Source organism: Coregonus lavaretus (genome assembly GCF_964263955.1).
Source record: "Coregonus lavaretus genome assembly, contig: HAP1_SCAFFOLD_3976, whole genome shotgun sequence".
NCBI classification, from domain to species: domain Eukaryota; kingdom Metazoa; phylum Chordata; class Actinopteri; order Salmoniformes; family Salmonidae; genus Coregonus; species Coregonus lavaretus.
This window is the reverse complement of record NW_028160825.1, coordinates 30001-55706: the sequence shown is the minus strand read 5'-3', so window position 1 is coordinate 55706 and position 25706 is coordinate 30001. Positions and strand designations below refer to the sequence as shown.

The window sequence follows — 25706 nt, the reverse complement described above, 5'->3', positions numbered from 1 at the left end:
GAGCGAGAGAGAGAGAGAGAGAGAGAGAGAGAGAGAGAGAGAGAGAGAGACAGAGAGAGACAGAGAGAGAGAGAGAGAGAGAGAGAGAGAGAGAGAGACAGAGAGAGAGAGAGACACAGAGACAGAGAGAGACAGAGAGAGAGAGAGAGAGACAGAGAGAGAGAGAGAGAGAGAGAGAGACACACACACAGAGAGAGAGAGAGACACACAGAGCGAGAGCGAGAGAGAGTGTAATGTTTACCGTTATTTTTTAAATTGTTTATTTCACTTTTGTTTATTATCTATTTCACTTGCTTTGGCAATGTTAACATATGTTTCCCATGCCAATAAAGCCCTTAAATTGAGAGAACTAGAGAGAGAATATTACTGCATGGAACTTTCCGTGTGCACTCCCTCCTTTCAGGCATATTAAATGAAACTGAGCTTGACTGGGGAAACAAAAATCCTCACTAACATACGTCATGTCTATGCGACATTATGCGCATTGAATGACTGGAAATGGTGTGGAGAAGTCAGAAATTATTCTAGATTTGTGTCTTTATACTTCTGTAACACTGTATGTATATACGCAGGTATTTATGCGAAACCTCAAACGTAAAAACAGTCTTAGTTTTTTTCAAATGCAACAGTTTCTAACTGAAGTGGGCCAGAGTTGACCTGAGTGGCTGTTAGTCCTACCTTGTTGTCGCTGTCTGAGACGCCTGGTTATTTTAACTACGTTATTGAAAGTCCCTCTGGATAAGAAACTCGACTAAATAACTACATTTTAATGTGATGTATGAAGGTTTGTTTTGTGAGGAATGGGTCATTGTTGACAATAATTTAGTACAATTTATACCTGTTTTAAAAAAAATCATAAATGTAACTTTTTGAGCGGTTGTTGTCGTTGTCAGATATGTGTACTACAAATAAAGCGATGATTATCTTACTGGATAATAGACTACTAAATGAGTGAATATAAATCTGTCATGTATCAGTTAGTTTCTAAGCTGGTTGTTAGTCCTACCTTGTTGTCGCTGGCTGAGATGTGAGGGGCCAGGGCCTCCACCTCACTGTGAAAGATGTTGTGTTCCTCCACCTCATTCTCTATGGTCGGCAGGTCCTGACCAAAACCTTTGTTCTTCAGGTTGACCTGGTCGGAAGAAAGAGATTATGTTTGTGTTATTGTCTGCGTAAAAGTGTGTGTAAACTGTGTGTACACATATCCAAGCCTGTGTGTGTACGTGTTCCCCTCACCTGTTTCTCGTCTATGATCTTGCCCCAGTTGACGCTCGGCAGGCCCTCAGAGCGGGTCAGGTGGTAGATGCGGTCATGGTCCTCTCTCAGCTTCCTCAGTCTCTCTCTCAGCTGCTTCATACTGGAGGAGAGAACACAGGGTTAGAACACAGGGTTAGAACACAGGGTTAGAACACAGGGTTAGAACACAGGGTTAGTTAGAACTCAACAGTGGAGTGAGTGAGTGGAGATCAGGGTTGAGTTGAAGAGGGCATAATATCTAGTGTATTAGCTTATTAAGACTTACTCCTGCTCTATCATCTCAGCCTGGCGGTGCTGCAGGTACATATCTACTATATAATATAACTCCTGCTCTATCATCTCAGCCTGGCGGTGCTGCAGGTACATATCTACTATATAATATAACTCCTGCTCTATCATCTCAGCCTGGCGGTGCTGCAGGTACATATCTACTATATAATATAACTCCTGCTCTATCATCTCAGCCTGGCGGTGCTGCAGGTACATATCTACTATATAATATAACTCCTGCTCTATCATCTCAGCCTGGCGGTGCTGCAGGTACATATCTACTATATAATATAACTCCTGCTCTATCATCTCAGCCTGGCGGTGCTGCAGGTACATATCTACTATATAATATAACTCCTGCTCTATCATCTCAGCCTGGCGGTGCTGCAGGTACATATCTACTGTATAATATAACTCCTGCTCTATCATCCCAGCCTGGCGGTGCTGCAGGTACAGTAGGTATATATCTACTATAACTCCTGCTCTATCATCTCAGCCTGGCGGTGCTGCAGGTACATATCTACTGTATAATATAACTCCTGCTCTATCATCCCAGCCTGGCGGTGCTGCAGGTACAGTAGGTATATATCTACTATAACTCCTGCTCTATCATCTCAGCCTGGCGGTGCTGCAGGTACAGTAGGTATATCTAGTATAGTGTATATCTGCTATATAATATAACTCACTCCTGTTCGATCATCTCAGCCTGGGGGTGCTGCAGGTACAGTAGGTATATCTAGTATAGTGTATATCTGCTATATAATATAACTCACTCCTGTTCGATCATCTCAGCCTGGGGGTGCTGCAGGTACAGTAGGTATATCTAGTATAGTGTATATCTGCTATATAATATAACTCACTCCTGTTCGATCATCTCAGCCTGGGGGTGCTGCAGGTACAGTAGGTATATCTAGTATAGTGTATATCTGCTATATAATATAACTCACTCCTGTTCGATCATCTCAGCCTGGGGGTGCTGCAGGTACAGTAGGTATATCTAGTATAGTGTATATCTGCTATATAATATAACTCACTCCTGCTCGATCATCTCAGCCTGGGGGTGCTGCAGGTACAGTAGGTATATCTAGTATAGTGTATATCTGCTATATAATATAACTCACTCCTGCTCGATCATCTCAGCCTGGGGGTGCTGCAGGTACAGTAGGTATATCTAGTATAGTGTATATCTGCTATATAATATAACTCACTCCTGTTCGATCATCTCAGCCTGGGGGTGCTGCAGGTACAGTAGGTATATCTAGTATAGTGTATATCTGCTATATAATATAACTCACTCCTGTTCGATCATCTCAGCCTGGGGGTGCTGCAGGTACAGTAGGTATATCTAGTATAGTGTATATCTGCTATATAATATAACTCACTCCTGTTCGATCATCTCAGCCTGGGGGTGCTGCAGGTACAGTAGGTATATCTAGTATAGTGTATATCTGCTATATAATATAACTCACTCCTGTTCGATCATCTCAGCCTGGGGGTGCTGCAGGTACAGTAGGTATATCTAGTATAGTGTATATCTGCTATATAATATAACTCACTCCTGCTCGATCATCTCAGCCTGGGGGTGCTGCAGGTACAGTAGGTATATCTAGTATAGTGTATATCTGCTATATAATATAACTCACTCCTGTTCGATCATCTCAGCCTGGGGGTGCTGCAGGTACAGTAGGTATATCTAGTATAGTGTATATCTGCTATATAATATAACTCACTCCTGTTCGATCATCTCAGCCTGGCGGTGCTGCAGGTACAGTAGGTATATCTAGTATAGTGTATATCTGCTATATAATATAACTCACTCCTGTTCGATCATCTCAGCCTGGCGGTGCTGCAGGTACAGTAGGTATATCTAGTATAGTGTATATCTGCTATATAATATAACTCACTCCTGTTCGATCATCTCAGCCTGGGGGTGCTGCAGGTACAGTAGGTATATCTAGTATAGTGTATATCTGCTATATAATATAACTCACTCCTGTTCGATCATCTCAGCCTGGCGGTGCTGCAGGTACAGTAGGTATATCTAGTATAGTGTATATCTGCTATATAATATAACTCACTCCTGTTCGATCATCTCAGCCTGGGGGTGCTGCAGGTACAGTAGGTATATCTAGTATAGTGTATATCTGCTATATAATATAACTCACTCCTGTTCGATCATCTCAGCCTGGGGGTGCTGCAGGTACAGTAGGTATATCTAGTATAGTGTATATCTGCTATATAATATAACTCACTCCTGTTCGATCATCTCAGCCTGGGGGTGCTGCAGGCGTTTTGCGTCGACAGCATCCTCATCCAGGCCTTGTAGCAGCTCCAGAGAGTTCAGGATGCGCTTGTTGGTGTCGTCCTGGTACAGAGGCTGCTTGCCCTCGTTGATCTTACTCACATCCTGATACAACACAGAGCAGTCAAAGGTTATCATATGATGTTGTCAAAGACATCGAGAGCCACACAGAGCCAATTAGGAGGATGCAAACAGTCTGCCAGACTCATCAATATGATGTTGTTGTTGCATTATAAAAGGTATGACCCTATCAGAAGGTTCTGTGACATTCTATGATGTTGCATGAGGTTCTATGTAGTTCTGAGGTTCTATGCAGTTCAATGAGGTTCTACAATGTTATATGATGATCTTTGAGATTCTATCCAGTTCTGTGTGGTTTTATGATGTTCTAAGCGGTTCTATGAGGTTCTGTGTGATGCGGTTCTTTGCGGTTCTGTACCTTGTTGAGGTTCTGCTCCGTCTCATAGATGAGCTTCTCCACCTTGTCAGCATTCTTCTGCAGCTTCTCAATCAGAGCAGACAGCTCAGAGGAGGGCGCCCTGGAATGAGGAGGTGACAGTTACATTTTTGTAATTTAGCTTATGCAGAGCAACTTACAGTCAGTGCATTCAACCAAAGTAGGTCAAATCATTGCAAGTAAAACATTCTTCAAAACCGTCTTCTAGCCCAGGGATGGGCAACTCCAGTCCTCGGGGGCCTGATCGGTGTCACACTTTGGTCCCAGCTAACACACCTGACTCCAATAATCAACTAATCATGATCTTCAGTTTAGAATGCAATTAGTTGAATCAGCTGTGTTTGCTAGGGATGATGGGAAGACACCCGCTAGTTACATCTACAGACCATCTGAGGGGAAAAGATACCAGCTAGTTATATCTACAGACCATCTGTGGGGAAAAGATACCAGCTAGTTACATCTACAGACTATCTGTGGGGAAAAGATACCAGCTAGTTACATCTACAGACCATCTGAGGGGAACAGACACCAGCTAGTTACATCTACAGACCATCTGTGGGGAACAGACACCAGCTAGTTACATCTACAGACCATCTGAGGGGAACAGACCCCAGCTAGTTACAGCTACAGACTATCTGAGGGGAAAAGATACCAGCTAGTTACATCTACAGACCATCTGAGGGGAAAAGATACCAGCTAGTTACATCTACAGACTATCTGTGCTAAGTATAGAAAGACCACCATTAGGTTAAAGGGATAGTTCACAGTTGGGTAAACAGTTGGTTGAACTATCCCTTTAAAAGGAAAAGACTGCAGTTGCTGTATTTCTCTGAAAACCTTTAGAGACCATCTGTGAGTTCTCTTCCGAGTAGAAAATGGACTTGACCAAAATAAAGTTGAGCAACAGACATTAAAACTATGCCTCAAGAAAAAAGGTTGTTTGCTCCCTCATAATGTGGGCCTACACAAGTAAACAGGACCCTACTTTGATGTTTTCCCAAGCGCGGACTGTAGCTTTAAACTTTAACAAAATGTTTAACTTTGACATGCAAACGTTGACTGAGGGATAAATAAACTCTTCAGGCTGTTATAAATTAAAGATGGAACCAGTCAGTAACTAAACAGTGCCTGAGGGATAAATAAACTCTTCAGACTGTTATAAATTAAAGATGGAACCAGTCAGTAATGAAGTTCCAGTCTTCATTTTAGTGACAGACTCAGTCAGGATTAACACAGCTCTTCAGTGGGGGATGCTTAAAATGGTAGCCGTCATAAGGGAGGGAATCAGATGAGTGACTGACTGAAGCGCACTTGCTTTGCCCTCACTTCACCGTCTGCCTGCCGTGTCTGCTAACCCTGAATGAACCTGAAAGCTCCCTGCTTCACATCTCCCATGGTTCAGATAACATGGGCTGCATCTCAATAGTCTAGTAGCTTCCTCTCCTCATCTCAATAGTCTAAAGTGACTTCCTCTCCTCGTCTTCTCTCCTTTGTCTACACTAATGTAAGAGAGCACTCGACAGGTGCATGACTATTCCACGAAGGAATCCACCACATTTCTTCCTTTCTGTGATCCGATCTCACCGAGTCAGATCAGTACAGATGAAGGGAAGGAGAGGAGAGGAAGTTACGTTAGAGACTATTGAGATCTACCTCATGGTAAGAGGAATGTTGCTGACGGTATCAGTAGAGGCCTTGTTATCAGGCCCATCGTCAGACCAGACCAGGACCACCATTGTCTCTCTCTGACATACTGTTTGCATAGTGCTGTGGAAAACATTTACATTATAACACACCTTTGTTCACACTCAAAGACTAATGAATGAACTAAAACACATTGGCTCTGCAATATTTCATATAACCTAAAAGTACTGCAGTGGAGCCAACAAGAGACTACAGTATATAGCTTGGGCACTCAGTACATTACTATGCTGCACTCATCAATACTACCATCTTTTCCTTGCCAACAACAATATTGCTAAAGCAGAGACAGACTGATACCCTGGCTAAAATTAGTACTGTTTCCTATTTCAGTACGTGTCTCCAGTCTGTTTACCTGTGAGTTAAAAAAATTGAACACCTGCTGATCTTCCAGACCATCACACTAACCACTGAGCTCTGTTCAGAACACCATGCAGAGAGGAGATCTTCCAGACCATCACACTAACCACTGAGCTCTGTTCAGAACACCATGCAGAGAGGAGATCTTCCAGACCATCCCACTAACCACTGAGCTCTGTTCAGAACACCATGCAGAGAGATCTTCCAGACCATCCCACTAACCACTGAGCTCTGTTCAGAACACCATGCAGAGAGGAGATCTTCCAGACCATCCCACTAACCACTGAGCTCTGTTCAGAACACCATGCAGAGAGATCTTCCAGACCATCCCACTAACCACTGAGCTCTGTTCAGAACACCATGCAGAGAGGAGATCTTCCAGAACACCCAACGTTCCTTCTGCTGCATTCAACTAGAACAAACCCATCTGATCATACTGCACATGCAAATAAGCTACTATAAATCATCTTTGCTTTTCATACAATACTTCACACACACACACACACACACACACAAACGCATCAACTCTCTATTGAAGAGAAGACATGATGAAACATGATTGGACTCAACACCATCCATTATTCTTGTCATTGGAAGTGGAAGTCTAGTTTGTGACTCACTCCTCTCTCGTGGGAGCCTGCTATCATGGATAGTGGAGTTGGTGAAGTGCCATCAACCAGTAAAACACAATTCTGATGGCACATAAATACCACCACTCTCCTAGGTCATCATTGCACAGTGCTTGTCTTGGCTACGATGCCCTCCTGAGGGCAGAACTACTTCTAGAGTATTTCATCATCTGTCATCTCAAGGAGGGTGTTTCTTCTCCTCTTCCAACAGAACTGGTCCAACAGGTTCCATTGTCCTTTATGTAACAGAGAATGATACTTTAATAACATTTACATTTTAGTCATTTAGCAGACACTCTTATCCAGAGCGACTTACAGTTAGTGAGTGCATATTATTTAATTTTTTTCATACACCCCCCCCCCCCCCCCCCCGTGGGAAACGAACCCACTACCCTGGCGTTGCAAATGCCATGCTCTACCAACTGAGCTACACGGGACTGCTGTATGAAGTGATGAAGCTATGAGTACATTGAAGAGTAACACACATAAAAAAGTTTGATATTAGAACACCTGTTGGCTATACATATCTATCTGTAGTACTGTCTATTTCTACATGCCTGAAGCTGGGTATTGGACTGGGGTTCTCATCAAGTCTATACAATTGTGAGATCTTATTCAGACAGGTTGATTTATCATATACCAATACTTTTCAAAATATTCCAAAACACTTTCAGCGTTTGCTTTAGCCTGATGAACAGGGTGTGGTCTTTTGTGACGGTTTCATATTCTATTGGTTCCAGGCTAGCTCAATCAAGCCCAGATAGAGGATTTGAAAGGATTTCAACCCAGGTCTGGTATGTGATGAATCAGATTGTCTGAATAAGATATCACTGTTGTATGGACTTGAGCAGAAACCCAGTACCCAGCTTCAGGCACATAGAAATAGACAGTACTAGAAAGTACTAGATATAATATACATAGCGTTAGTAGACAGGTGTTCTAATATGAGAAATGTACAACTGTTTGCATATGTGACCTTTCAAGGCATTCATAGTTTGATGTAATCATATTTGCAGGTTTCCATGCCCCGGCTTGACACTTGAATGAAGTAATACATTATAGTCCTTGCCAAATCTATACAAAAGTCAGTGTGATTGCATTGCACACTGTGCAAAGAGTCTGGGTGTTTTGAACCACTGACAAACTGCTGGATTCTTGTGAAACTGGCATTGGCTCCACCTGGGGAAAAATGACTTGATGTCCACTGGCTCCAACTGGGGCCGAGGTTATTATTGGTCAATCATTTCTCTCCCCTCTCTCTCTAACTCACTGATGAGGATGGCTCTCTTTTCTTGATATATGCTGATGAATAGACTCCTTACTGTCCTGTGAGTGAGTGAGTGAGTGAGTGAGTGAGTGAGTGAGTGAGTGAGTGCGTCTCACAACATACATTCTCCTTACAACTACTACTGCATGAAAAGCTATCATGTGAGATGCATAAGCGGAGTAGTGGAAATTCAAATGGTTCTCTTTTGATTAACAGTCCAGCTCTCACTGCAGGACTTAATGTGAGCCCCAAACGATTCTCTTTAGATTCACAGTCACACTCTCACTGCAGGACTTAATGTGAGCCCCAAACGGTTCTCTATTCCCTATATAGTGTACTACTATAGTGCACTACTTTTGATCAAGGCCCATAGGGCTTTATAGCCTGAGTGGATACTTTTTAAAGAAGCCATGTTTCTGTCTTAACAGGAACAGAGAGGCCTTAGGGAAATACAGCATGTATCCTCCTTTATAGAACAGAGAGGCCTTAGGGTAATACAGCATGTATCCTCCTTTATAGAACAGAGAGGACTTAGGGTAATACAGCATGTATCCTCCTTTATAGAACAGAGAGGCCTTAGGGTAATACAGCATGTATCCTCCTTTATAGAACAGAGAGGCCTTAGGGTAATACAGCATGTATCCTCCTTTATAGAACAGAGAGACCTTAGGGTAATACAGCATGTATCCTCCTTTATAGAACAGAGAGGCCTTAGGGTAATACAGCATGTATCCTCCTTTATAGAACAGAGAGGCCTTAGGGTAATACAGCATGTATCCTCCTTTATAGAACAGAGAGGCCTTAGGGTAATACAGCATGTATCCTCCTTTATAGAACAGAGAGGCCTTAGGGTAATACAGCATGTATCCTCCTTTATAGAACAGAGAGGCCTTAGGGTAATACAGCATGTATCCTCCTTTATAGAACAGAGAGACCTTAGGGTAATACAGCATGTATCCTCCTTTATAGAACCATGACAGAGACCAGCCAGAAAGACTAACACTTGACAGTGTGTGTGAGTTCAAAGGCCTTGTTGAAAGGGCCCTAATGCAGTTCTGTGTTTTTAACCAGCCATAGATAGTCTGTGTGTCTGTGTCTGTGTGTGTGTGTGTGTGTGTGTGTTGATGTCATTATCACACGCACGGACACACCACACACACACACACTTCAGAATAGAAGGCCACCACGGTATCTGATAAAGGACCCACATTTCGTCAGGGTCAGAAGACGCCATTTTTGTCATTTTTCAAATCATTTTTTCAAATCATTTAAAAAGTCTCACGTCTCTCAACCTAAATGACAGTTGTTCCAAACACCATTCGACCTAAGGCCTAAAGCAGCGTTTCCCAAACTCGGTCCTCTACACTACACAGCTGATTTAAGTGATCAAAGCTTGATGATGAGTTGATGATTTGAAATCAGCTGTGTAGTGTGCTCGGGTAAAAGCTAAACGTGCACCACTTGGGGTCCCGAGGACAGAGCAGGGAAACCCTGGCCTAAAGGAAAGAGCACGCATATAGACTGTCCTGAAGGAAAGAGCACGCATATAGACTGTCCTGAAGGAAAGAGCACGCATATAGACTGTCCTGAAGGAAAGAGCACGCATATAGACTGTCCTTGTCACACCCTGGTGCTGGGACTCATTATTGTTGATCCAGGGTGTGTGCAGTCTATGTGTTTGTGTTCTATGTTGGGTGTCTAGGTTGTTGTTTTCTAGGTTGGTTCAATGACTCCCAATCGGAGGTAACGAGTGTCAGCTGTTCGGCTCGTTATCTCTGATTGGGAGCCATATTTATTTCTGTTTGTTTTCCTGTGGGGTTTGTGGGTTTTTGTTTCCGTGTTGCTGTTTGTTGTATTCAGCAGTGAACTTCACTTTCGTCATTTTTGGTTTGTTGTTTTGATCGTGGTTTCTTTATTAAATAAAAGTCTACGATGTTCGCTCAACACGCTGCGCTATGGTCCTCCTCCTCTATGTATGACGACCGTGATAGAAAAACCCACCAGAATAGGACCAAGCAGCGCGTCCAGGAGCAAAGGGTCTGGACATGGAAGGAACTGTTGGAAGGTAAAGGGTCATGGACTTGGGAGGAGATCCTGGAGGGTATGGATCGCCGTCCATGGAGCGAGACGGTGGAGAGGCGACGGCGAGAGGAGCAACGGCGTCGGCAGAGCCAACGTCGTAAGGACGAGAGGCAACCCCAAGAAATTTTTTGGGGGGGGCACATGGCTTGGGCGACGGAGCAGCAGGAGGCCGCCACAAGGCAGAGTCAGAGGGCTGCCAGGTTAAGGGGGCTGACGGAGGCAGAGAAGGGAAGGATTCAGTGGGCTACCAGGTCAAGGGGGCTACTGGGTAAAGCAGAGAGGGAAGGTGTTGAGGCACGGCGTGAGGTACTGGGGTGTGTAACCAGTTCGGTCCGGCCCGTTCCTAGTCCCAAGGTGCAGCCAGTAGTGTGTGTTCCCCGTACGGTACAGCCTGTTCCGGTCCCTCGCACTAAGTGTAAGGTGCGCGTCGCCAGCCCAGCCCGGCCTGTTCCTACTCCACGCACCAGGGATACGGTGCGCTTCACCAGCCCAGCCCGGCCTGTTCCTACTCCACGCACCAGGGATACGGTGCGCTTCGCCAGCCCAGCCCGGCCTGTTCCTACTCCACGCACCAGGGATACGGTGCGCTTCGCCAGCCCAGCCCGGCCTGTTCCTACTCCACGCACCAGGGATACGGTGCGCTTCACCAGCCCGGCCCGGCCTGTTCCGGCCACTCACACCAGGGATACGGTGCGCGTCGCCAGCCCCGCCCGGCCTGTTCCTGCTCTCCGCACTAGGCGTGAGGTGAGTCCCCAGGGTCCAGCATGCCCTGTTCCGGCTCCCCGCACTAGGCGTTATGGGAGTCCCCAGGGTCCAGCATGCCCTGTTCCGACTCCCCGCACTAGCCCTGAGATGCGTGTCCTCAGCCCGGTACCTCCAATTCCGGCACCACGCATCAGGCCTACGGTGCGTCCCCAGGGCCAAGCATGCCCTGTTGCTTCTCCCCGCACTAGCCCTGAGATGCGTATCCGCAGCCCGTTACCTCCTGTTCCGGCACCACGCACCAGGCCTACGATGCGCCTCAGACGGCCAGAGTCTGCCGTCTGCCCAACGGGGCCTGAACTGTCCGTCTGCCCAACGCCGTTTGAACTGCCCGTCTGCCCAACGGCGCCTGAACTGCCCGTCTGCCCAACGCCGTCTGAACTGTCCGTCGGCCAAGCGCCGCAGGAGCTGCCCGTCTGCCATGAGCCTGCAAAGCCGCCCGTCTGCCATGAGCCTACAGAGCCGTCCGCCAGACCGGAGCCGCTAGAGCTCTCCGCCAGACAGGAGCAGCCAGAGCCTTCCGCCAGACAGGATCAGCCAGAGCCTTCCGCCAGACAGGATCAGCCAGAGCCTTCCGCCAGACAGGATCAGCCAGAGCCTTCCGCCAGACAGGATCAGCCTGATCCTTCTGCCAGACAGGATCCGCCAGAGCAAGCCAGCCAGGATCCGCCATTTAGTCCGGTACTGTCCCTTAGCCCGGTGCTGCCCCTTAGTCCGGTGCTGCCTCTTAGTCCGGTACTGCCCCTTAGTCCGGTGCTGCCCCTTAGTCCGGTGCTGCCTCTTAGTCAGGTGCTGCCCCTTAAACCGGTGGGGGTCATTTGGAGGAGGCTACATAAGCGGGAAGTGACTATGGTGGGGTGGTGGTCTAGGCCGGAGCCAGAACCGCCACCGAGGAGGTATGCCCACCCAGCCCTCCCCTGTTTGGGGGTTTTGAGGCGCGGTCGCAGTCCGCGCCTTTAGGGGGGGGTACTGTCACACCCTGGTGCTGGGACTCATTATTGTTGATCCAGGGTGTGTGCAGTCTATGTGTTTGTGTTCTATGTTGGGTGTCTAGGTTGTTGTTTTCTAGGTTGGTTCAATGACTCCCAATCGGAGGTAACGAGTGTCAGCTGTTCGGCTCGTTATCTCTGATTGGGAGCCATATTTATTTCTGTTTGTTTTCCTGTGGGGTTTGTGGGTTTTTGTTTCCGTGTTGCTGTTTGTTGTATTCAGCAGTGAACTTCACTTTCGTCATTTTTGGTTTGTTGTTTTGATCGTGGTTTCTTTATTAAATAAAAGTCTACGATGTTCGCTCAACACGCTGCGCTTTGGTCTCATCCTTTCGACGATCGTGATAGTCCTGAAGGAAAGAGCACGCATATAGACTGTCCTGAAGGAAAGAGCACGCATATAGACTGTCCTGAAGGAAAGAGCACGCATATAGACTGTCCTGAAGGAAAGAGCACGCATATAGACTGTCCTGAAGGAAAGAGCACGCATATAGACTGTCCTGAAGGAAAGAGCATGCATATAGACTGTCCTGAAAAGTACATTTGTAGAAGTTAGTACATTTGTAGAAGTTAGTACATTTGTAGAAGTTAGTACATTTGTAGGAGTTCTTACGACACTGTCATAGCAATAAGACGGCTGGGTAGCCTAGCGGTTAAGAGCATTGGGCCAGTAACCGAAAGGTCGCTGGTTCGAATCCCCGAGCTGGCTATGTGAAAACTCTGTCGACGTGCCCTTGAACAAGGCACTCAACCCTAATTGCTCCTGTAAGTCACTCCGAATAACTAAAATGTAAATAATATGCAAATTAGTCCTATGTTGATTTGTATCTGTCATGAGACGTGAAGTTTGCATTCATCATATGATGTGCTGTTACCATATGGTGTGATAACTTCCGGCATATGAACCTTAGTTTACGGCATTACAATTCCACTAACAAACATGTTGAGTATGCATACAGTACATCACATGTTTGGATGGCCTGGAGAGGTGGGCCTCTGGTCTGCAGTTTGTATTAGAAGGATGCTAACAAACATTGTTCCAATATGTTCTGTTTTCAACCACACTTCCTCATCTATTCTCTCTCTCTGTTGTTTAATTCTGAAACTGGCAGCTAAACATCTCTCTGAATAAGGAGTAAAGTCATTTCCAAGGAAAGGGAGAGAGGGACAAATTGAAACCAGGAGGTAAGTGAGTCATTGAGGGTATGGAGGGAGGACTGAGATCCAGATGAACTTCCCAGCAACCAAGGCCCAGATCAGATGAACCCTTCCTAGACCCCAACTCCTTCAAATATGAACTTCCCAGCAACCAAGGCCCAGATCAGATCCATTAGGGTCCCTAGATCCTTCAGTATTAATTAATAGATCTGTGAAGGGGTCGGAGCTAAAGGAAGGTACTAGGAACCTAAATGGAACTGGGCTCATGTGTCCATTGTGTGCCATCTGTCAAGGGTGTGTTCAGAAAGGTGAAACGGTCACAACGTTACAGAATACAGCTTCTGTTCACTAGCCTCCAGCTGATAGGAGAAACATGTCTGCTCTAGTACTTCTCTCTGCAAAGCTCTGATGAGTTTCAACCAGAGGAGTTAACCCCAAATACTTTGCTTCGGAACTCACTGGTGTCATGCTTCTATGTGATTGGGCCATACAGGTGTCACGCTTGTTTGTGATTGGTCCATACAGTTGTCACGCTTGTTTGTGATTGGAAAATGCCCGTTTTAGATCGACCAAAACATAATAACAAAATAACAAGCACACCTGGCTGCAACAGACCTCTATTAGATGTACTGTATGAGACAATCTTCTGTTATAACCCTGGCAGACAGACAGACCTCTATTAGATGTACTGTATGAGACAATCTTCTGTTCTAACCCTGGCAGACAGACAGACAGTAGGCCTCATCCTCACCTGCAGGGCTGTAGACTGTGTGTGTTTGTCTGTCTGTCTGTCTGTCTGTCTGTCTGTCTGTGTGTTTGTGTGTGTGTGTGTGTGTGTGTGAATCCCTTTAGCCCAGCAGCTCCTCTCTGTTCTACCTGTTGTAACAGGTACCTGTTCTGTTCCTTTGAAGCTCTCCTTCCCCAACAACTACCTGGGATTAACACACACTAAGATATTCACCTGCACCAACAAGAACCACACCAACCAGAACCACACCAATCAGAACCACACCTGCACCAACCAGAACCACACCAACCAGAACCACACCTGCACCAACCAGAACCACACCAACCAGAACCACACCAATCAGAACCACACCTGCACCAACCAGAACCACACCAACCAGAACCACACCTGCACCAACCAGAACAAACCAAAACCTATAAAAGCAACGCAACAGCACACAATGGTGAGGGTGGGGCTGCTGTCGCGTCGCTAAGATTCCATTGCACCTCCCATCTCTCTACCAGCGTCGGGTAAAAGCGGAAGAGATGCTGACTTATAACTTGTTACATAAGACAGAACATACGGTCGTCACATGACGCTGATAGTATTCTATCATTTCTACCATAGTATTTCTACCATAGTATTTCTACCATAGTATTTCTACCGTAGGGGAGTGATGTAGACTCGCTGCACCTCTATTCAATCAATAACTCTTATATCCTCCCACCTAGGCTGAGTCATTCTCATATTCCATTCTGACTCCAATCAAGACTTATTGAATATCCCTAAGATCACCAATATTTTTTAAAACATTTTTAGTCATTTAGCAGAATTTAGCAGACGCTCTTATCCAGAGCGACTTACAGGAGCAATTAGGGTTAAGTGCCTTGCTCAAGGACAGATTTTTCACCTAGTCGGCACCTAGTCGGCTCGGGGATTAGAACCAGCAACCTTTCGGTTACTGGCACAACGCTCTTAACCACCTGACTCCCACTAACACTAAATAATGCATGAGTAATAAGTCATTATTTCAAAGGGTCTTGAAACCCAGAAGTTGTGATGTGCTGACCAACATTAAACCACTGCCCCCAGAAGTTGTGATGTGTTGATCAACATTAAACCACTTGCCCCCAGAAGTTGTGATGTGTTGATCAACATTAAACCACTGCCCCAAGAAGTTGTGATGTGCTGACCAACATTAAACCACTGCCCCCAGAAGTTGTGATGTGTTGATCAAGATTAAACCACTGCCCCCAGAAGTTGTGATGTGTTGACCAACATTAAACCACTGCCCCCAGAAGTTGTGATGTGCTGACCAACATTAAACCACTGCCCCCAGAAGTTGTGATGTGCTGACCAACATTAAACCACTGCCCCCAGAAGTTGTGATGCAGTCTACAGGGTCCACACTCAAAAAAAGAGAGTTGCTTTAATCTAAAGGCTGATACAGTAAAGACAGTTGGTGACCCACATCTAATAAATCAAATTCTGGGAAGTAATACATTCCCTGGTTTTCCAGAAATCCTGGTTGGAGGACTGATTCCCTCCTGATTACGGAAACCCTCCAACCGGTATTTTGGGAAAACCATGGAGCGCATGCGCACACGCACACACGCGCGCGCGCGCACGCACACACACACACAGCACACACAATGTGTGTGGTTTTCATTATTCCAACATGGTGTCTGACTCATATGTTGAAACATAAAAGCTCCATCCACTAACTAGAAACAGTTTTAAAGCTAGCTAGGCCTTTCCTTCGATATGGGACAAGATACATTCCCTTCCTTCCTGAAGTCAGAGATGAGCCGTCCATTAAGGCTTTGTCCCCAATGGCACCCTATTCCCAAAAGGGCTTTGGTCAAAAGTAGTGCACTAATTAGGGAATAGGGTGCCATTTGGGACGCACTCTGTCCCAGAGCCATACATTTACATAGATAACCATTGGAAACAGATTAGCTAGCTAACCTCTCATGTTCCAAGCCAAAGGAGTGATGTTATTACTAGGTGGCCCTGACTCTATCCTCCCCCTCCTCCCCTCCCGCCTCTCCTCTCCTCTCCTCTCCTCCCCTCCTCCTCCTCCTCCTCCCCCTCCTCCCCTCGATGAGTGACAACCTGCATGCTCTGTGCTCTCTCTGTTCAGAGACACTGGCGACATCTCAAATGGAAACCTATTCCCTATATAGGGCACTACTTTAGACCAGGGCCCATAGGGGTGTAGTGTGCCATTTGGGATCCATTCACTGACCGCATGAACTGATAGTGAAAAGTGACAGCTGAAAATGTAGATATTGTGGATAAGGATTTGGGGATTTTTTGGGGCAGCTTGTCTCCAATCACATACACTATTCACAGGTAGGAGTGCATGTTTAAACACCTCACTATATTATTATATAAGAATAGATGTATATTGTTCATAAGAACAAAGACATATGATTGGATTCAATCAAAAATATTTTTTCAGATACAGTAGCCTAATATTTTACTATATTTTGGCAAAAAATGAGGTCAATACTTTCTTGAAGTGAAAAGTAGTTTAACAGGGCTGGGTTGAAGTCCATCACCATCTCTTCTCCCACTCTACCCCGAAAGCAAAAGTTCTCAAACCAGTTACTGCCGTTAGCATGCAGCCACACCCTCGAGTCAAGTTAAAAGGACATTCAATACATAAGCTAAGGCTACACAAACAATATAATTACAAGCAATTTTCCAGAGTTGTATAAACTTTGGAATATGACTTAACCCTTATGCAACGTGGCTTAATTTATTCTATGACATAGTGCTACAATGTCCCAGGATCGTCGTCAAGTTATAATATACGCGTTATCATAAACGATCATAAATAGAATCCTGAAACATTCTGACAGCAGGAGTGTCATTTATCAACTTGTCAAACTTCCAACTTGACTTTATCTTTCGTCATGCGACATTAAAAGAAACTTGCACAGTGATTACAAAGTTATAAATCGCTATCTATAACCACCAAGATAACTTTCAACATAGAAACAACTACTCACTTTTTCGTTGGCGTGATGGTCACGCTATTCTTCGAGGGTTTTTTCTTGAACATTTTGAAAGCGGGACGACTCAGATTCTTCTCCCGTAAACACCTGTCTCTTCTTCTGCTTCTCTCTGTGAAGATATCCCGTAGCGAGAGGCGAGGCTTCTTTCTGAGTTCTCTGGTATGTTCTCTCTCCTCCTCGGACAGGTAGGTATGTTCCAGTACGCTCCACAGACAAATGGAAATGTCAAATTATGAGATTCGGCGACGCCCACTAGCGCTAATTCCTTCCAGCAGTCAGCGCAGGCAAAACCGAGCTCTAGTAAAGGAGGGGGATGGACTGTGGATTCCTCCCTGTATGTGGTGCATACCTGTCACCTATGAACGTGTGGGCGGGGCTGCTTTTATTCTTACAGGTGGATACCGCACCTTTTACGCCTGGACATTGCTACTATGTTATCAACATATTGCCATTTGCTCAGATGAAAATGCAACTATCATTTAAAGAACATGAGTAGCTAAGTTAATGATCAAGTAAGTGTTTGAGAGAGCAGTCAAAGCAGTCAAAGCGAAACTATGACATTGTTGTTACAGGTCACAGGTCAGGCTGTAATACATTGACACATGTTGGACCAGTTCACCATTATCAGAAGTAGTGTATGTTATGATAAAGTGTTACAGTGTTGACCATGGTTCTGAGGAGGAGGGGTGTAGTTGGACAATGACAGGGTGGCTACACTGTAACCATGGAGACAGAACAGTGTACATTACTCCTCTCTCAGCTATGGAATCCTCGACGACAAGGACACTCCCTTGGGGTGTGTGTGTGTGTGTTTGTTTGGGGGAGGGAGTGACGCTTCAAAAGGACAGCACTGGCAGAGCCAGTCTGACCTGCCGCTGCCTCCTGTGTGAGTGTGACAGTGATATGACTCAAGTTTCAGGAGTCTTCTCAGCCTAACTAGGCCATGTGTGTCTTCTTGACCCAGAGAGACAGACAGACAGGCAGACAGACAGGAGTTCAGTGTAATTGAGATGACAGATCAGACAGACAGACAGACAGACAGACAGACAGACAGGCAGACAGACAGACAGACAGACAGACAGACAGACAGACAGACAGACAGACAGACAGACAGACAGACAGACAGACAGACAGACAGACAGGCAGACAGGCAGACAGACAGGAGATCAGTGTAATTGAGATGACAGAACAGACAGACAGACAGACAGACAGACAGACAGACAGACAGGCAGACAGACAGACAGACAGAGAGACAGACAGACCGGCAGGCAGACAGGCAGGCAGACAGGCAGGCAGACAGACAGGAGTTCAGTGTAATTGAGATGACAGATCAGACAGACAGACAGACAGACAGACAGACAGACAGACAGACAGACAGACAGACAGACAGACAGACAGGCAGACAGGCAGACAGGCAGACAGACAGGAGATCAGTGTAATTGAGATGACAGAACAGACAGACAGACAGACAGACAGACAGACAGACAGGCAGACAGACAGACAGACAGACAGACAGACAGGCAGACAGACAGACAGACAGACAGACAGACAGACAGACAGACAGACAGACCGGCAGGCAGACAGGCAGGCAGACAGGCAGGCAGACAGACAGGAGTTCAGTGTAATTGAGATGACAGATCAGACAGACAGACAGACAGACAGACAGGCAGACAGACAGACAGACAGACAGACAGACAGACAGACAGACAGACAGACAGACAGACAGACAGGCAGACAGGCAGACAGACAGGAGATCAGTGTAATTGAGATGACAGAACAGACAGACAGACAGACAGACAGACAGGCAGACAGACAGACAGACAGACAGACAGACAGACAGACAGACAGACAGACAGACCGGCAGGCAGACAGGCAGGCAGACAGGCAGGCAGACAGACAGGAGTTCAGTGTAATTGAGATGACAGATCAGACAGACAGACAGACAGGCAGACAGACAGACAGACAGACAGACAGACAGACCGGCAGGCAGACAGGCAGGCAGACAGGCAGGCAGACAGACAGGAGTTCAGTGTAATTGAGATGACAGATCAGACAGACAGACAGACAGACAGGAGTTCAGTGTAATTGAGATGACAGATCAGACAGACAGGAGGTCAGTGTAATTGAGATGACAGAACAGACAGACAGACAGACAGAGAGAGAGAGAGAGAGAGCGGGAGAGAGAGACACAGACAGACAGACAGACAGACAGACAGACAGACAGACAGACAGGCAGGCAGACAGACAGACAGGAGTTCAGTGTAATTGAGATGACAGAACAGACAGACAGACAGACAGACAGACAGGAGTTCAGTCTAAGGTAGTGCACTACAAAGGGAATAGGGTGCCATTTGAGATGCAACCACTGTGTACACTGTCATGTCTGCAGCCTGTGATTATACAGTGGGGAAAAAAAGTATTTAGTCAGCCACCAATTGTGCAAGTTCTCCCACTTAAAAAGATGAGAGAGGCCTGTAAATTTCATCATATGTACATGTCAACTATGACAGACAAAGTGAGAATTTTTTTTCCAGAAAATCACATTGTAGGATTTTTTATGAATTTATTTGCAAATTATGGTGGAAAATAAGTATTTGGTCAATAACAAAAGTTTCTCAATACTTTGTTATATACCCTTTGTTGGCAATGACACAGGTCAAACGTTTTCTGTAAGTCTTCACACACTGTTGCTGGTATTTTGGCCCATTCCTCCATGCAGATCTCCTCTAGAGCAGTGATGTTTTGGGGCTGTCGCTGGGCAACACGGACTTTCAACTCCCTCCAAAGATTTTCTATGGGGTTGAGATCTGGAGACTGGCTAGGCCACTCCAGGACCTTGAAATGCTTCTTACGAAGCCACTCCTTCGTTGCCCGGGCGGTGTGTTTGGGATCATTGTCATGCTGAAAGACCCAGCCACGTTTCTGCTTCAATGCCCTTGCTGATGGAAGGAGGTTTTCACTCAAAATCTCACGATACATGGACCCATTCATTCTTTCCTTTACATGGATCAGTCGTCCTGGTCCCTTTGCAGAAAAACAGCCCCAAAGCATGATGTTTCCACCCCCATGCTTCACAGTAGGTATGGTGTTCTTTGGATGCAACTCAGCATTCTTTGTCCTCCAAACACGACGAGTTGAGTTTTTACCAAAAAGTTCTATTTTGGTTTCATCTGACCATATGACATTCTCCCAATCCTCTTCTGGATCATCCAAATGCACTCTAGCAAACTTCAGATGGGCCTGGACATGTACTGGCTTAAGCAGGGGGACACGTCTGGCACTGCAGGATTTGAGTCCCTGGCGGCGTAGTGTGTTACTGATGGTAGGCTTTGTTACTTTGGTCCCAGCTCTCTGCAGGTCATTCACTAGGTCCCCCCGTGTGGTTCTGGGATTTTTGCTCACCGTTCTTGTGATCATTTTGACCCCACGGGGTGAGATCTCGCGTGGAGCCCCAGATCGAGGGAGATTATCAGTGGTCTTGTATGTCTTCCATTTCCTAATAATTGCTCCCACAGTTGATTTCTTCAAACCAAGCTGCTTACCTATTGTAGATTCAGTCTTCCTAGCCTGGTGCAGGTCTACAATTTTGTTTCTGGTGTCCTTTGACAGCTCTTTGGTCTTGGCCATAGTGGAGTGGTAACATATACTGATAACAAGTTCAAACAGGTGCCATTAATACAGGTAACGAGTGGAGGACAGAGGATCCTCTTAAATAAGAAGTTACAGGTCTGTGAGAGCCAGAAATCTTGCTTGTTTGTAGGTGACCAAATACTTATTTTCCACCATAATTTGCAAATAAATTCATAAAAAATCCTACAATGTGATCTTCTGGATTTTTTTCTTCTAAATTTGTCTGTCATAGTTGACGTGTACCTATGATGAAAATTACAGGCCTCTCTCATCTTTTTAAGTGGGAGAACTTGCACAATTGGTGGCTGACTAAATACTTTTTTTCCCCACTGTATGCAGTGCTGCTCTGTTCCCTGGCCTCCGGCCGTGTGTGTGTGTGTGTGTGTGTGTGTGTGTGTGTGTGTGTGTGTGTGTGTGTGTGTGTGCTGTGGACAGGACGCACCACTATCTGCTGAAAGGAAGAGCCAGAGGAAACACGGTCACAACCAGAACCAATTAGTCATCGGGACATGTGTCTGTGTGTCTGTGTCTGTATCTGTGTGTCTGTGTGTCTGTGTCTGTATCTGTGTGTCTGTGTGTCTGTGTCTGTATCTGTGTGTCTGTGTCTGTGTGACTGTGTATTTGTGTCTGTGTGACTGGGACTGTGTGACTGTGACTGTGTCTGTGACTGTGACTGTGTGACTGTGATTGTGTGACTGTGTCTGTGTGACTGTGACTGTGTGACTGTGTCTGTGTGACTGTGACTATGTGTCTGTGTCTGTGTATGTGTGACTGTGTGAGTGTGACTCTGTGACTGTGACTGTGTGAGTGTGACTCTGTGACTGTGACTGTGTGACTGCGTCTGTGTGACTCTGTGACTGTGACTGTGTGACTGCGTCTGTGTGACTGTGTGACTGTGACTGTGTGACTGTGACTGTGTGTCTGCGTCTGTGTGACTGTGACTGTGTGACTGTGTCTGTGTGACTGTGTCTGTGTGACTGTGACTATGTGTCTGTGTCTGTGTATGTGTGACTGTGTGAGTGTGTCTGTGTGACTGTGTCTGTGTGACTGTGACTATGTGTCTGTGTCTGTGTATGTGTGACTGTGTGAGTGTGACTCTGTGACTGTGACTGTGTGACTGCGTCTGTGTGACTGTGACTGTGACTGTGACCACAGGAAAAAGGGAGAAAGAGAAAGTGCTTGTGTTAATGTTCAGGTATAGGGAAGTGTGTGTGAGGCTGTGTGTGTGTTCAGATGGATGGAAACTTAACAGCATGTTGTTGAGTTATACTCTCTCCCCCCTCCCAGACCCCATCAGTCTTGCTGAATGTAATGTCAACAGCACCACCATTGTTCCCTGCATCAGGTGTCAGATGGACATGTCAGTGCTGGCTGCTGGCAGAGATAACGGTGACATGTCAGTGCTGGCTGCTGGCAGAGATAACGGTGACATGTCAGTGCTGGCTGCTGGCAGAGATAACGGTGACATGTCAGTGCTGGCTGCTGGCAGAGATAACGGTGACATGTTGTTAGATTAATTTGGATTTTAAGTGTAATGACTAAAGGATTTCACCCCAAATACAGTATAAATGTTAGAATTATCATGTAGTGTCAAACCACTAACAGAGGGGGCGGGACTAAACATTCAAGGGGGAAGGCGGAAACTGTTTAGAAAACCCATCTAAAGGTGGGAGGAGTCAAGTTCAGGAGGTATAAAATCGTATGTTTGGGGCCTTGGCCCCAGAGCTCTCCATGAATAAATATACAGATAAATACTTGTGGGTTGTGGACCTTGAATCATTGATGATTAAAACCAGAGCCTTACAACCTCTGGTAATGATTCAAGCTTAGGTTGAATTAGAGATAGAAATTCACATGACACATGTCAGTGCTGGCTGCTGGCAGAGATAACGGTGACATGTCAGTGCTGGCTGCTGGCAGAGATAACGGTGACATGTCAGTGCTGGCTGCTGGCAGAGATAACGGTGACATGTCAGTGCTGGCTGCTGGCAGAGATAACGGTGACATGTCAGTGCTGGATGCTGGCAGAGATAACGGTGACATGTCAGTGCTGGCTGCTGGCAGAGATAACGGTGACATGTCAGTGCTGGCTGCTGGCAGAGATAACGGTGACATGTCAGTGCTGGCTGCTGGCAGAGATAACGGTGACATGTCAGTGCTGGCTGCTGGTAGAGATAACGGTGACATGTCAGGGCTGGCTGCTGGCAGAGATAACAGTGACATGTCAGGGCTGGCTGCTGGCAGAGATAACGGTGACATGTCAGTGCTGGCTGCTGGCAGAGATAACGGTGACATGTCAGTGCTGGCTGCTGGCAGAGATAACGGTGACATGTCAGTGCTGGCTGCTGGCAGAGATAACGGTGACATGTCAGTGCTGGCTGCTGGCAGAGATAACGGTGACATGTCAGGGCTGGCTGCTGGCAGAGATAACGGTGATAGGACACAACACAAAGAGGTCATCCTTTTCTGAACCGCCCAGACGCTGCTTTCAAAACATTAGAGGTGAACTTGTCCCACAGAATGACATTCAGTAAGTAAAGACTAGTAGTTCTGTGTCAGTGTGTTTGTTGATATATTTTGTGTGTGTGTGTGTGTGTGTGTGTGTGTGTGTACGTGTGTGTACGTGTGTGTGTGTGTGTGTGTGTGTGTACGTGTGTGTACGTGTGTGTGTGTGTGTACGTGTGTGTGTGTGTGTGTGTGTGTGTGTGTGTGTGTGTGTGTGTGTGTGTGTGTGTGTGTGTTGTGGGTTGTCAGAGTTCCTGTGTTTGAACTATTATGTCCCACTCTATCCAGAGAAGTCTCCTTATATAGTAGGTTGACGCCCAAAGGTCACGACCTATACCCTCTGACCCCTAGAGCAAGCTCAAGTTCCTTTGTCAGGCTGTCCGACCGTGTGTTTGTGTGTGTGTAGAGTCTTGATTGTGTGGGTACAGTGCCTTGCAAAAGTATTCATCCCCCTTAGCGTTTTTCCTATTTTGTTGCATTACAACCTGTAATTTAAATGGATTTTTATTTGGATTTCATGTAATGGACATACACAAAATAGTCAAAATTGGTGAAGTGAAATGAAAAAAATAACTTTAGCCCCTAAATAAGATCTGGTGCAACCAATTACCTTCAGAAGTAACATAATTAGTTAAATAAAGTCCACCTGTGTGCAATCTAAGTGTCACATGATCTCAGTATATATACACCAGTGCTGAAGGGCCCCAGAGTCTGCAACACCACTAAGCAAGGGGCACCACCAAGCAAGCGGCACCATGAAGACCAAGGAGCTCTCCAAACAAGTCAGAGACAAAGTTGTGGAGAAGTACCCATCAGGGTTGGGTTATAAAAAAATATCAGAAACTTTGAACATCCCACAGAGCACCATTAAATCCATTATTAATAAATGGAAAGAATATGGCATCACAACAAACCTGCCAAGAGAGGGCCGCCCACCAAAACTCACGGACCAGGCAAGGAGGGCATTAATCAGAGAGGCAACAAAGAGACCAAAGATAACCCTGAAGGAGCTGCAAAGCTCCACAGCGGAGAATGGAGTATCTGTCCAGAGGACCACTTTAAGCCGTACACTCCACAGAGCTGGGCTTTACGGAAGAGTGGCCAGAAAAAAGCCATTGCTTAAAGAAAAAAATAAGCAAACACGTTTGGTGTTCGCCAAAAGGCATGTGGGAGACTCCCCAAACATATAGAAGAAGGTACTCTGGTCAGATGAGACTAAAATTGAGCTTTTTGGCCATCAAGGAAAACGCTATGTCTGGCGCAAACCCAACACCTCTCATCACCCCGAGAATACCATCCCCACAGTGAAGTATGGTGGTGGCAGCATCATGCTGTGGGGATGTTTTTCATCGGCAGGGACTGGGAAACTGGTCAAAATTGAAGGAATGATGGATGCCGCTAAATACAGGGAAATTCTTGAGGGAAACCTGTTTCAGTCTTCCAGAGATTTGAGACTGGGACGGAGGTTCACCTTCCAGCAGGACAATAACCCTAAGCATACTGCTAAAGCAAAAATCGAGTGGTTTAATGGGAAACATTTAAATGTCTTGGAATGGCCTAGTCAAAGCCCAGACCTCAATCCAATTGAGAATCTGTGGTATGACTCAAAGATTGCTGTACACCAGCGGAACCCATCCAACTTGAAGGAGCTGGAGCAGTTTTGCCTTGAAGAATGGGCAAAAATCCCAGTGGCTAGATGTGCCAAGCTTATAGAGACATACCCCAAGATACTTGCAGCTGTAATTGCTGCAAAAGGTGGCTCTACAAAGTATTGACTTTGGGGGGGGTGAATAGTTATGCACGCTCAAGTTTTCAGTTTTTTTGTCTTATTTCTTGTTTGTTTCACAATAAAACATATTTTGCATCTTCAAAGTGGTAGGCATGTTGTGTAAATCAAATAATAATAATAATATGCCATTTAGCAGACACTTTTATCCAAAGCGACATGTGTGCATACATTTTTACGTATGGGTGGTCCCGGGGATCGAACCCACAACCCTGGCGTTACAAGCGCCATGCTCTACCAATTGAGCTACAGAGGAGAAATGATACAAATCCCCAAAATATCTATTTTAATACCAGGTTGTAAGGCAACAGAATAGGAAAAATGCCAAGGGGGGTGAATACTTTCGCAAGCCACTGTAGGTGAGACAACCACATATCACAGTCATAGTAAGTACATTTCTCTCAATTAAGTAGCTACCAGGAAGTCAGTGCTAGTAAGGGGAAAAAGTTGAAAAATAGAAATAGTGACACGAGGAATAAATACACAGTGAAAAATTAATAACAATAAAGAGTACAAATGACATGGCTATATACAGGAAGTAGAATATAACATGACTATATACAGGAAGTAGAATATAACATGGCTATATACAGGAAGTAGAATATAACATGACTATATACAGGAAGTAGAATATAACATGACTATATACAGGAAGTAGAATATAACATGGCTATATACAGGAAGTAGAATATAACATGACTATATACAGGAAGTAGAATATAACATGACTATATACAGGAAGTAGAATATAACATGGCTATATACAGGAAGTAGAATATAACATGACTATATACAGGAAGT

The 25706-nt window shown here is 45.5% G+C and overlaps 1 protein-coding gene across 1 annotated transcript; it reads right to left on the bottom strand.

Annotated features, from left to right (window-relative positions):
- Nucleotides 1-279: 279 nt before the first annotated feature.
- Nucleotides 280-17261, bottom strand: LOC311121407 (periplakin-like). Its single transcript, XM_084195903.1, has 5 exons — nt 16979-17261; nt 4269-4368; nt 3780-3934; nt 1237-1357; nt 280-1132 (listed from the first exon to the last, which is right to left on the bottom strand). Exons 1-5 carry the CDS (start codon nt 17029-17031, stop codon nt 974-976), a joined length of 588 nt encoding a protein of 195 aa, XP_084052029.1. The 5' UTR covers nt 17032-17261; the 3' UTR covers nt 280-973.
- Nucleotides 17262-25706: the final 8445 nt, after the last annotated feature.